Here is a 13891-nt window from a genome sequence, read left to right on the forward strand (position 1 = left end):
AACTGCAGTTACAACCTTAACAGTTACTGAGGTTTCAGCTCTGCAGAAGCATCTGCCTCACAAGACCGCAAAATCTTCCTAAGATGGTGAAACGGACTTAAGACTGAACAGACACAGGAGACACCCAAGAAAATGTGTTGACTTTATGTGAAGTGATGTACAGTGAGATGTTGGTCAAACTAAAGGAAGGTTTGGTCAAGGTTAGCCCAGGCTGGGGTAAGGCTGATCCAAGACAAAAAAAAAAAACAGATTAATGTTAAAGTGGAAACAGGTTTCTACAAAGTAATGTCAATAAAATAAAAATATGTAAGGTGAGATTATTGTTTGCGTTAATATTCAACCCCCTTCAGGTCAGTATTTAGTACACAGCATGGAGTCTGTGTGGACAAGTCTCAGTTAGGCTTGTACATCTGGAATTTTATGCTATTCTTCTTTGCAAAACAGCTCAAGCTTTGTCAGGTTGTGTGGGGATTGGGTGTGAACAGCCCTTTTCAAGTCCATCCACAAATACTCTATTGGATTGAGGTCTGGGCTTTGACTTCACCACTCCAAAACATTCACCTGTGTTGCAGTAAACCATGGCCTGTGTATCTTTTCTCTTATGCTTCAGGTCATTGTCCTTGCTGGAAAACAAACTTCTCCCAAAGATTTGTCCTCACAGGAATTAGCCTATAGTTGCGCATTTCATATCACCCTCTACCCTCTAAACAGGACTCTTCCAGAACCGGCTGCCATTTTGGTCTCATCAGACTAAATAACCCTCTTCCACTGGACCATGAAGTCTTTCAGATGTCTATTGGCGAACTGAAGTCGTAATTTAAGATGAATTTTCTTCACATGACTTTCTCCTCTCCATAAGTTTGATGGTGAAGAACCGAACAGCAGTTGTTGTATGTACAGCTATGTGTGAACTAACCTCAGTCATGGTGGTTAAGTGGCTCTCTCATTAGTCTCCTTCTTGGATGGTCCTTCAGTTTGAGTGGACGGCCTGTTCTAGGCAGATTTAGACATGTTCCATATTCCTTCCATTTCTTGAAGATGTTTATGACGGGGATGTTCATGTCTGGGATGTTCATCCCAGATTATGCTTTCTGAGCTGCTCTCTGAGTTGCTGGGAGTGTTCTTTTGTCTTTGTGGTGTAATGGTATCCAGCAATACTGATTAACCAGTGACTGGACCTTCCAGACACAAGTGTCTTTACAGTGCAATCACTTCAGACACATTCACTGCACTCAGGTGACCCCCATTTCACTAATTGTGGGACTAATAGCACTAAATATCTGGACTTCTGTTGGATTAGCTTAATTATTATTAATTAATTAATTTTAAAAGAAGCTGAATATTAATGCAAACACTGATTTCATCTTACATATTTTATTTAATTGACATTACTGTGTAGAAACCTGTTTTCACTTTGACATTAATGAGGTATTTTTCTGAAATTCTTTTGTAAAGAACTCCAACTTTTATTGACCATGACTGATTTCAAATGTCAATAAAAGGATGAAACATCCAAGAGGGTGAATACTTTTTAAATGCACTGTAACTCTCTCAGACTTGACCATGTCAAGTTCAGATTTAGTTCACAGCTGTGGACAATCGATGATAGGAGAGCTGAAAGAGGAGATAGCTGGCTGATTACTGTGCTGTGCCCTGTGTCCTGGAAAAGAAAATGATAAAATTCTTGCAGGTAGCCATCATAAGAAAAATATGAAGTAGACATGGAGGGAGACAGAGGATCCGAATTTAACTTAAAAAGAACAAGGCAGATTGAGCTAACATGGGATAAGCTAGTATTTCTGTGACGTAGACAGCTGAGAATAAAGAAACTGATAAGAAGAAAAAACATTTAATAAAGACCGATTTTTGTTAGTGTAGCAGCATTAAGTGATCAGCTTCAGAAACATGTTAGCATATTGCGCCCGGTAGATTAGAGGTCTGCAGTTCTGCTGTGTGCGTCTAGAAATTTGAAACATTTTCACTAATGTTCATTGTCAGATTGATGTAGTTTCTACATCAGTGGCTCATAAATTAGTCATAACTGACAGACCTGTTAGATTCAGTTATATATTTGTCACTGGTATTAATATTTGGCGCAACAATGTGTAGTGTCTGTAAATGTGTTTGGATCATCCACAGTGAATCTATGGGTGCACACTATGAGGGAAACCACACCAGCTTCTTTCTTTGTAGTGAAACGTAATGTTCACCGACATCGCAACTACAACTGCAATGATCACTAAAGGGCCCCGTTTCTCTGTGTGCTTTATGTTTTCACTAGAGCTGTGGTAGGCAGGGAAAATACCAACAACAACAAAAAAACTTTTCTGCTCTGCTGAATTTTCTTTTTCAATAAGTCAGGAGCTGTACTCCTGACAAGACAGCTGGTTCTGTGCATAGTTGGCTTAATGAACTGACCTTAAACCAGCTGCTTGATTGTAGAAGGTGGCTTCACACACGCAGTGCCCCCACAAACCTCCACAATTATGGAACAGCAATTACAGTAGGTCTAGCTGGGTGCAGTCCTGCTGTCTGCCTCTTGAAATGTAAAACATTTGTGGCCACTTCTTGATGCGTGGCCAACTTCCTTTTCCACTTCCTTCCAAAAGACAGAAAAAAACAGAAGAACATTAAAACAAGTAGATCCCAAAGTTTCAACACAGGAAATTGTGTCAATCCTCATAATGTCAGCCTACTTAACTCATGTATACTGCACTAATTATTCTGTTTAAAATGGTTTTGACCTCATATAAAATGATGTGGTGTCATGAATGTAAAATCTACCAAAAAGTTCCTAAAAATTCTGGGAATTTTTTATTTATTTATTCATTTATTGAATGGCTGGCAGTAATGTGTCTGTCTTTGGTTCCTGCAAAACCTTTGTGCAGGGTCTGGCCTTGACTTATTCCATATGGGGCTTAAATGTCAAACCACCACAGTATTACAGTAAGTCCAAAAATGGCCTTGCTCTGTGGTTCATCACAGTGCCGACACCGTGAGTGCTCCTGCAAAGTTCACCGAGGCTATTTTGTGGAGGGCATAAAATTCTGTATAAGCCCTTCTATAGAGACAAACAGCTTGAACACCTGTTGACATTAGCACGGAGGAGACTGGCTCATTGAGCTTAGCATAAGCACCCAGACCATGAACAGGCAGTTCAGGAGGTCCCTGCCGTGACCCTGGTAGTTTGTGTTTTTCTGAACCGCATTAGATGCTCCCAGCTGCTCTAAACACATCACACTTTAGCCCATGCATGGAAAGATGGTCCATGGTCCATGCAGAGTGCTGCAAACCCGTTCGCCCTTTTGCAGCTATGACAACAAACACTGAACTGGAATGAACTCGAGTTGCCGGAGAGCTACCGTTGAGCTTGTTGTGTAGTTGTTTGAACATCAGAGTTGGTTTAGAGAGGCTTCAGCTGGATATATTTAGCCCTCTTGATTTTTTTGAATGCTTGCAAAAAAAAAGAAGAGGAAGGTTACGAAGGGTATTGACATGTGATGTGAGGCAAACTCTGTGGCACGGCAATATTCAGAATCAGACATTGAATATAGCCCCAGCTATACCCACAAACACATCATTGTCAGTTTCTTCATAGAGTAACTCGAAAGTCAATATTTACTTTTTTTTTTTTAGAAGAAATGCCAGATTGTGCTGCTAAGCCCCTTATTTCAGATCAGTTATGTAAATCAGCAGTGCTATTTTGACAGAATCGGTTCTGCACACGTCTCAAGGGCATTACTCTAACTTATTCATCATGTGTTGAGTTCAACCCAAAGTTTAAGTCAGAAAACAGCCAGTTTGTTCTATTTCTAACTGTCTCGTACCAAACACAGGCGCCTTTTGTTATCAGCGATGTGATTTTTTTTCTCTCTCTCTCTCTCTGCTGCTTTCTGCAGAAGCACTCCATATCTATGGGCCGCACACTCCTATTGTGATAAAGATTGGTTTTATGAAGCTTCATCTGCGCCGTAGCGTGATATTGTGCATATTTAATGCTCATTGTCTCTCGCCGTCTTGTTTTTCTTTTTCTTTTATCACAACAGGCGGTCGCCGCCACCATGATTTATAATTCACAACTTAATTTTGTTGTTTCTTTTGGCCTCTCATTTTTTCACTGAGATTAATTCGGTGTGAAAGAATCACTTAGAGATAGTAAGGCATGTCCATGTGCTACGTTTTGTCAGGGTGACACATACAAATCAGCCGGACACAAGTGCAATTCACATGCACGTGCGACTGCAACTACTTTACATCATAATGATACTCTGTGAAGTTTGCTGTGTAATCGCTGATGTATGATCTTGTTTTATCCGGCAGAAAAAAAGACTTTGTGTTTAAAGTGGAGATAACAAAACAAAACAGAACTTTTAGAAAGTGCGAGGAGCTGCTGTTCTCGCCTCCTGTGTTTCACTTTCTTTATCATCTCTTTATAGTTCCCACTTTATCTCCCTTCTCTTTTATCCCTTCACCTTCTCTCTTTTATGTTTTACTCTTTTTTCTGAATCGCTCCTCTTTCTCTTTCCTTTCAACGTCCGCCTTTTTCCTCGTCTCAGTCTCTATCTCATTCTGCACACCCACGCGCTCAGGCATTGCTTGTTATACTCGAAGAATAGCTCCTTGTACTCTAACTCTGTGTTGGAAATCCTTTAAAGAGAACATAAAGGTATTTCTGAAGCAAACGTGTATTATCTCTGAATTTGGCTCCAGTCTGTGCTCCTGCCCGGGCGTGGGGCCAGTGCTACAGTTCTACTGCTGTTCTGCTGCAGCTTTTTACTTTGCAAAGATACAGGGAAGGAGGCAAGCCGGCAGGGGGGATTATAGCGCAAACACATAAACAAAGTGCAGGAGTGGAGGAGAGAGAGAAGGCTTTTCTGTTCAAATCAGCATTCTCCAGCACTTGTTTGGTTGGGACACTGAACTCCAAAGGTCTGCTGCAGAATTACACGCAGTGCCATCACTGAAATGAGCACAGTCTGCTTTACTTTGGCAAAATCATCACTTGAATATCATTTTCTGTAGAACATGCATTAGTGCAGTTCAAACATCTGAATTATTTACAAAACAGAAAGCAATTAAATGGTGGGGTTGAAAAAGATTTCAGTAAGTATTAGAGGGGTGAGTACTTCAGCCGCTACAGGAGTTCATAGTCCTGTGTGTGAATAGGTTTAGGCAAAAAAAAAAAAATGTGGCTAAGGTTGATTTTGTTTGAACCACCCCTTGGTATGTGCCATTCAAACATTATGTCAGGGGTTTTAATGTTGTGGCGGAAACGCAGAAATGTAATATTTAGGCGACAGTGTTGCGGTGGAGATGCGATCAATGAAAGAAGATGAAATGAAAGAAAAACTGATGAAAGCTCTGGAATTGTCAGGTGAACAGCAAGAGATGAATGTAAGTAAAATGTCAGGGATGAAAGCAGTGGACCACTCAGTTGAACAGATTAAAGTAACATCAGTTGACATAAAACCACTGAAAGCAGTTGAAATTATTTATCATGTACCTGTAGCACTGTAGAAAATAAACTCAAATGAGCTTAAGGCTAATGTAGGTTACTGTCAACAATTCAGAGGGCTGCCAGAGTCAAACCTTTATTTTATATTTCATGGCTCTGTCATGGTGCTAGCTATGCCTGTGCAGACACGTTTGACAGTCTCCACTGTCAACAAACAGGATAATGGTAAAAATAGCAAAAACACCTTGGTGGGCATTGTCAGTGTGCTCCTGTGTTCCATCTCACAGGCTCAGTCACAGTCAGGATTTAATCCCCTGGTTTGACAATACAGGTTTAAGTGGCCTGCACTTGGCAGCTACTGAAAACGTCCACGCTTTTATTTTTGAAGTCCCCGCACGTAAGTGACGATGGTGTGTGTTTTCTCACAAAGGTGTGGCAGTGCGGCGGCAGCGTGGAGGTCCTGCCCTGCTCCAGGATCGCCCACATCGAACGCGCCCACAAACCCTACACAGAGAACCTAACAGCCCATGTGCGCCGCAATGCTCTGAGAGTGGCTGAGGTCTGGATGGACCAGTACAAGAGTCACGTCTACATGGCCTGGAACGTTCCACTGCAGGTGAAGCGTAAAGCCTAACCATGCGTGGGAGGCTGTGTGTTACTGGGGTCCACTGGAGAGGACATAAATAACGTTTAAACACACCTGAGAAAGACTGACTGCTGTACAAGTTGTTCATTAATGTTTAATCACAGTGAACACTGTAGGCGGTTGGTTTAAAATGTGTTTCTGTGACACACTAAGCTGCTATGTTAGCCTATTCCAAGCAGGGTTGCAAGGCTCAACAGAACAAAATCTCCCTCCAACAAGCACCTTTACAATGCAGTACACACACGCTATTTGTAGGGGTGTAGCAGTTAGGAAGCTGACACCTGGTGACTGCTATCAGGCATATTACCTAAAGCAGGGCAGACAGTTTCTGTTGTAATCATTTATAATTTGTCAGAATGCACAAAACATGACGTATTCAAATTATTTCATTGTTTCTTCAACCATTTCGTGTCACTCTAAGGATGCAGTACCAATGAAAACACCCGTAGGCCCTGAATATTCCGCCCTTCTTGTTCTCCATCCTTGCAACACTTGCAGAGCTAATCACATTTATTCCTCTGCTCCACATATTGTAAATTTAGATATGTTTGTTTTCTTCTGTAGAACTCAGGAATAAACATCGGGGACATTTCTGAGAGGAAAGCCCTGCGGTCCAGACTCCAGTGTCGATCATTTAGCTGGTTCCTCTCCAACATCTATCCTGAGCTCCGATCCTACAGCAATACGGTCGCCTATGGAGTTGTGAGTTGTCAGTTTTAATTCTTAGTTTGAGTGAATTAGTTTATCACTATCCTACAGTTTGTGCTCATTCATTTGTGCTACACTGACACAGGAAGGAATCCACAGTTTGGGAGAAACTACACTTTGCCACTCAGTCCCCACTTGTTACATGCAGCCTACAGAAAGAATCCTCAAAGCAGAACATAAAGTATTCAGGAGTGTTTGAATTCATTATGAAATAGAACCACGATACTCCTTTGGCCTTATCAAACATTAATATGCTTTTGTTGTGGCAGCTTACCAAACGTGTGAACATATTTTCTCTTGTCACATTTCAGCCAGAAGGTGACAGCGTTTATAAAGACTCCTAATGGTTTTCTTAAGCAGCTAAGGTGTTTTTATTTAGATAAAGTACTTAAGTGTTTCACTTTATTGTGTTATTTTTATGTGTGTGTGTGTGTGTGTGTGTGATTTCTCTGCGTTTCATGCTTGCACTATATTTCTACCTTTAAATATTCTTTTCCATTCTTGCTTTTACTCTCATTAAGTACTAGTTTTAATGGGGAACCTTTCTTTTATATAAATGTGTATCTATTACTTGATTGGTCACTTGGGAATAGGGGAACCCATCAATAATACATGAGATGTTTGGGGCATGACAGTGGGTTTATGAGGGCTTTTTATCACTGAAAACAGTCGGCTGCCGGTGCTGGAAATGATCCTGATGATATCGGTCACTTGTCAACCCTCTTTCTACATCATATACCTACACTAAAGGTAGTCTTTCACATAAACATTTGTGGTAGTGACAACAAGTAGATGTCCGTTGAATTTGTAATATTTGTCCTATTTGTCCTTTGTCCACAAAATCATTGCCCCTCACATTTAAATACTTAAAAAAAAGATAGAAACAGGCAGGTAGAAATCTAGGGTGTAGTGCAACAAATAGCAGCAGATAGCAACAAAATGGCGGCTGCCATGTTGGAGATGCTGTCAATGGCATAGCATCAATAAAAACCTGTTAATGCTAAATAGAGCGCCAAATAATAACAGAATCATCTTCCGCATCTTAAGCCATGCGGCAGGGCGTAGACAAGGCTAGTGTTCTCACTCAGGGAAACGGTTAGATTTTGGGTTGGGGGGGTTGTCGCTGGTTGGAGGAGGCATGACATAACATAAAAACCTGGCAGAAATCCGTTTAAGTTTTGTTTGATGCAATGGTCCAAATGGTCCATGGTTAAAGTTGGAGACATTGGGATTTTTTTTTTGTTTAAGCTCAGGTTGTTTTTTCCTTTAAATTTTATAGAAACCACCCAACATGAACATTGAAATAGCATAACATGGCACATAAACCTGCTCATGACCAAACAGTTCCAGTATTTCAAGCTATAAAACTTTTCCACTAACATCTAATTGCTCTTATAGTACAACATTTGATATATACTGCATTGTCATAAGAGCTCACTTCAGATCACGGCAGTGAGGTATTGAAAGGGTGAATCTTTTTTTTTTTTTTTTAGGCCACTTCATTTCTGCACGGCCACAGCTAACAGCTGTGGGAGGACTTTGCGTAATTGAAAAATGACAGCTGTGTGTTGAAAGCTGAGCAGAATCATCCACCGCTCTGGCTGCTCCGGCTGATAGAGGAAGAAAAAAAGGAGTAGTTCTCAGCTGAAGCCTCCTCACTAATAATTCCATTTTTGATTGTGATTTTTGATGGCGATCTTATTTTAACCCTATAGCTTGTGTGTGGAAATAGTTTGAGTCGCCCAGCTTGACTGCAGTCTGAAAATAATCATCACACAGAACCTATTTCCTTCATGTTGTAGAAGTCTTATTCTTTCAGCTTGACTGACTCTCTGCAAGACTTCAAATCTGTCATCAATTGACGGAGGAAAAAGGCTGTTATGGTTCTGCTCAGACATTAGCAGCATCAACCGAGTCTCAAGCTCTGAAAACCGCCTCCGTGCCACCTCTTGTGTTTGTTGTTCGATAAACACTTCAATCACAGCAGTGCTGGATGGAGTTTGTTGACACTACTGAGCATGTGCGGGGGCTCGGCTTTGAGCGTGCCAGATGAAAGCGATGCCTCAGTGACATCTGAGAGATGTAGATATGAAGTTTACATATTTGACAAAAACAAACTCTCACAGGAGATGGCAGTTGGCAGAGAGTACAACAAGTATTCTGGTGTTGATACCATTTGCAGATTGCTGTTTATACAGTCATCTCTTATTTAACATGAAACAAATGCTGGAGGAACGCTCTGCTCACACAAGGTAAATATTGAACAAAAAGAAAAAAAGATTTTCAGGAGGCTTTACATCAAACGCTTCCACACAGTGTCATGAGGTGTTTCACCAATTGCTTTTAGGCTCATGGCTAAAATCCTAGATGTATTGATAATATCATCACACATGCTGTCAGTGAAACCCTCATCCCAGCCACCAGAGAGAAGTGCTTCAGTTATTTTGATTGTTATACTGTGTTTTGTTAGTTCAGCTATAGTTTTATAGCATATATAGTTATATCCATGTTGCTGTTGTGCCCTTGAGCAACACACTGAACCCCTACCACCACCAGTGCTGGTGCTTTGTGCAGTAGCTGAACTTAACATATGACCTTTATGGGTCAGGAGAAAAGAGCATCCTCCTGTGGAGCAAGTGTGACAGGAGAACTGCACGGAGACCCCCACAGTACTGGAGATGATGTCGCTGCGGACGTGCACGGAAAGGCAATGAGTGAAATGAGGCGGGGTATGTAGTCAGTGATCTCTCCAGGCGGTGGGACGACTGGGCACTTTGGAGGAGTTTTAACTGAACAGCAGATGGAGGAAAAAAAAGATGAAGCAGACTGCGAGGCTCTCCTGTCCCGGTCATCCATCATAAACTATTACTAATAAAATATTTCACCTTTAAGGACTCAGTTTAGCAGGAGTCTGGACGGCTGGTGAGCGTTTCGTTCAGCGTTTGTGTTTTGCTAATGTTCAGGAGAAATGGTAGAGCAGTCTGAGGCTCAGACCGCAGAGCTTGAATAGATAAACAGACATTTCTATTCAAATCGCCTCTATTTTCTAAAGGTCACTCGGATGGCAGAATTAAGATGGCTGCCACAGGATTGCTGTGCTAGTAAAGGTGTAAAACATGAGTCAGGTAGTTGAACCTCTACCATAACAGATCCTAAATGTTTTAAAATGTAGCTTTAACATTTCTGCTACCTGATTAAAAACCTGTCTCCAGTACACTAGAGCTGCTGTCAGTGCTACAGTAATAAATATTTTACCATCACAGTGAGGGAAAATGTGAAAGGGGTCACTAGCTGTGACGATTCTACAGAGACTTATCAACAAACTTGGAAGTTTCTCTGCTATTATTCATTTTTTACAGCTTGACGGCACATTTACTGCTTGGTCCAGGGTCACTGCTCTCATCATCATCTTGTTTTAGGCAGAATCATGCAGCTGTTTTCAGGGAAGAAGACCTCTGATAAACCCACTGTACTGTGCAACTGACCAAGCATTAAACATATTCTACAGCCAGCCAGCTAGAATATCCATCCACCCATTAACCTAACCAGTTTTCCTCTTCAAAGTTGTGGGGGGGCTGAAGTCTGTTCCAGCTGTCACTGGGGAAGAGGTAGACCATGTACAGGTCACCAGTCTATCACAGGACAGAAACGTTGTTATTTAATTCAGTATGTGCATTTACATGGACTCAAGTAACCAGGTTACTTGGAGTAAACACATTAAAGGTGTTTACTGATAAGGCCACATTAAAAATATCAGCGTCATTAAGAGCCAACCGGCTTGAACCGACTTCTTCTGTTCATGAATATTGAAATACTGTATGTCACAATTCTTCCATTCTCACTGTAGTTTGGAGAACAAGCACATATCGTCTTTTTAGAGCAGACCTATTGTTCACATCCAGATCAACGTGTATGTGAACGTACACGTTTGTACACGTATGAACATATTTTATATTTCTATAATAGTAGTAATTGTAGCCCTGATGCCTGACATACCTTTGTGGACACTTCTTGTAATTATTTGAAGGACAAACTGAAGTACACTTGTCATGCTGCGTTAATTTTCATATACAGTGTTGTGCAATTAGTCTTTAATTTACTGTGGATTACAGCCAAATTACAGACGTAGCCTAAGATCCAAAACGTACAGATGCTTTCCCTTTCCTAATATCACTCTGCAGCTGCCTACGAAGGTGAAGGTTAGTCTAAAGTGTTTGTATGACTTTCTGCTGGCAAGCAGTAATTAGCCTGCAGTGATCTCATTTGTCTTAACTTTAGCCACTCAGCTAGAGCTGTGTAGTGCATCACTTTTCCATAATGGAGCAATTAATAATGGAAAGACAGAGAGAGAAAGTCTGAGAGGAGGGAATGAGAGATGCTGGGAGAGAGAAAATGTAAGATGGCGAGAGAGAGAGAGAAGAATTAGCAAGAACTGTGTTGTGGAATAATTGCAGAGACATCAAACAATTTAGGAAAGTTTACTACTGATATCTAGATGATTGGCTATACTTACTACAGTTCATAAAAGCACAGTTTATCTATATTCTGCTGCCTACCTCTAAGTTTAGAAATAGACAATATGAATGTTTAATAATCACCTTTATATTAAAACAATTAAATAGTATAACTTCAAGAAGCCTCAAGTATTGAGAAAGGGTTAAAGTAACAGGTTGGACCTAAAAATATACTGATTTGCCCTTTTATCAGTCCATGAAATAATGCTGATTAAACAAAAGTAATACATTGCATCTTATGTGTTCTTAATAGCTTAGCTGTTTCTTCTGGCCTCTAGTCTTAATGCTAACCTAAACACAACTCCAGTTATTAAGTGACAGTGTGCAGAATTGAGGCTGTTAATATTTTAGTAATAGAAACTGTAGAAGTAACAGTTGAACTGATGTTTACTTCAAATAAAAATGAAATCATGTTGGTTTTTTTGAGCACTGGAAAACACACAGGTTTACCTGAAGTACTCCGCACAAGACAAGGTGAGATTAAAGATTAACTGTGTTTTCTTCCCTGTGTTTTTGGAACAAAATGAATAAAAACCTCATCAGCTTTTTGCAAATATTAACAGCTGTGAGCTTTGACAGTCAGAAATTGCAAAAAGTGAGGAAAACTATTTTTGAAAATGCTGTGGATTCAAAGACTAAACTGTGAGATGTGATGTTTTCTTTGTTTTACCCTTATTAGTCACATGAACAGCTGCTAAAACATGTTTTTATGATAACTGAATTTAACCTCATTACTTACTGACGATTAACCCACCTCCCTCTTTGTTTCCCCCCTTTATGTCACTTAATCAGCTGAAGAACAGTCTAAGAGACGACTTGTGTTTGGACCAGGGACCTGACTCTGACAATGTTCCCATCATGTACCTCTGTCATGGTATGACACCACAGGTCAGTGGGCTCTCATACTGTGGTCTATTCTTTTCTATCCTATCTCTTCAAACACACCTTTCAACCAAAAAATAAAGTACTGATCACACAGAGAGCTTTTGGCACAGGTTGTCAGCAGTAGATAATTGGACTTCTCCAGACTCTTTGTTATTTTAAATTAGAGGTTTGGAGAAAGCAGCTATTGCATGAAGTTGCATTGCAGTAGCAGGGATTGAGCAATACTGTATTCTCTTTGCAACACTCAAATAAAAAAAAACAATATGTTGTCCAAGTTTTAAACATCTACCCACACTAGTATCATGACATCAACACCATTATTAAAGCTGTATAAATTAACTTTTGGCAGTTGTTTGTGGCCACCTTAAGGGGGTTTAGTGGAAATATCTGTAATGATCTAAGAGCTTATTTGCCTGAAAAATGCTGCCACCTGCTAGAACCATTGTTGATAACAGCTTGATTGAGCTAAACCGAGCTTAAAGATGCTAAATTGCTATGTGGAGCTTAATAAGACTGCATGGTTGGACAAACCTTCCAAATACAGTTCATTGATCAACTGTTATGACAAATGTAAACTTTGCAAAAATTACTTGGACTGTTTCAGAAATGCGCTCCTTTCCATCATTCTGATGAACATGTGTCTGAAGGATGAATGAGCATCCTGGTCACTCTTGTGAAAAAGTCACAACAATCTACTAGGTCAGACCTAGTAACGTTTAGTTATTGGTGAAACAGAGCAGATAAAAGAAAATACACAGTGCTCCTCCGTCTGTCCATTTCCAACCATAACCATTTCAAATAACAGCACCTGTGGAATAAATGAGAATAAAACCTCAACAAATCTTAAAGGTAATTTTCACAGTTACAATCGGAAGAAACTCACTTTGCTGATGGAAAAAGATTCAGAGGGAAAGAGCATCAAGGGAAACGTCAGTATCCAACACATTGAGAAGGTCAGAGATGACCAGCTCCAGTTATGACGCGTCACTCTGCGTCTATACTATTCTATACTACTGTTAAAAAGCTTGCGATCACTTAGTAATTTCCTTGTTTTCCATGAAACCTATGTTAAAAATCTAAGTGACCTAAAATTTCTACATTTCTACAAAAAGTTCCATTTCCACCATGAGTAAGTTGCTCAATTAAAGCAAGCAAGAGAAAATGCTGGCAAAGAGCATATATATCACCATGCTAACCATGTTATATTAATTGCTATGTCTTGTGGTGTTTATGGAGTGTAACCTTTTAGCTTTTGAAGCTGCAATATGTAAAAGTAGTTTTGGAGTCATTGAAGCCAATACAGAACTCAGCCCAGTGCAGCTTTAAGCTATTTAATCCTACGAGGCAGTAAAGGCTGCACTTTTACCCCTTTAATAGAGGCACTGAAAACACCAAGCAGCTGTGATTTTTCCAATTTTCACTGCTTTGAAATGTTCTGTAGCTTGACAAAATTAAAAATGAATATATAGCTGTCTTACTATCCCAACTGCCATTAAGAGGCTTGCCTAATCACAACTAGGATCCCCTTCATACTGAGCCCGGCATCTAGAAGAGCTTTCGGAGGACACTCCGAGCCTCGCCTCCATTGTCAGTAAAGTTAATAGCTTTGACCGGCGCCTTGACGTCGGAAACATCCAACTTTCTATCTGGGTCATACTCAGCAATAACACGTCAGCTGCTGGA

The 13891-nt window shown here is 40.3% G+C and overlaps 1 protein-coding gene across 2 annotated transcripts in view; it reads left to right on the top strand.

Moving 5' to 3' along the window:
• The window catches only part of galnt18a (UDP-N-acetyl-alpha-D-galactosamine:polypeptide N-acetylgalactosaminyltransferase 18a), a 120205-nt gene that overhangs the window by 87234 nt on the left and 19080 nt on the right, over positions 1 to 13891 (top strand). For both annotated transcript variants that reach the window (XM_026364566.1, XM_026364567.1), the window contains exons 7-9: positions 5886 to 6071; positions 6666 to 6803; positions 12116 to 12211. In XM_026364566.1, the coding sequence (XP_026220351.1) occupies positions 5886 to 6071; positions 6666 to 6803; positions 12116 to 12211 (420 nt within the window). The remainder of the gene's footprint in view (positions 1 to 5885; positions 6072 to 6665; positions 6804 to 12115; positions 12212 to 13891) is intronic.

Source organism: Anabas testudineus, chromosome 6, assembly GCF_900324465.2.
Source record: "Anabas testudineus chromosome 6, fAnaTes1.2, whole genome shotgun sequence".
NCBI lineage: Eukaryota > Metazoa > Chordata > Actinopteri > Anabantiformes > Anabantidae > Anabas > Anabas testudineus.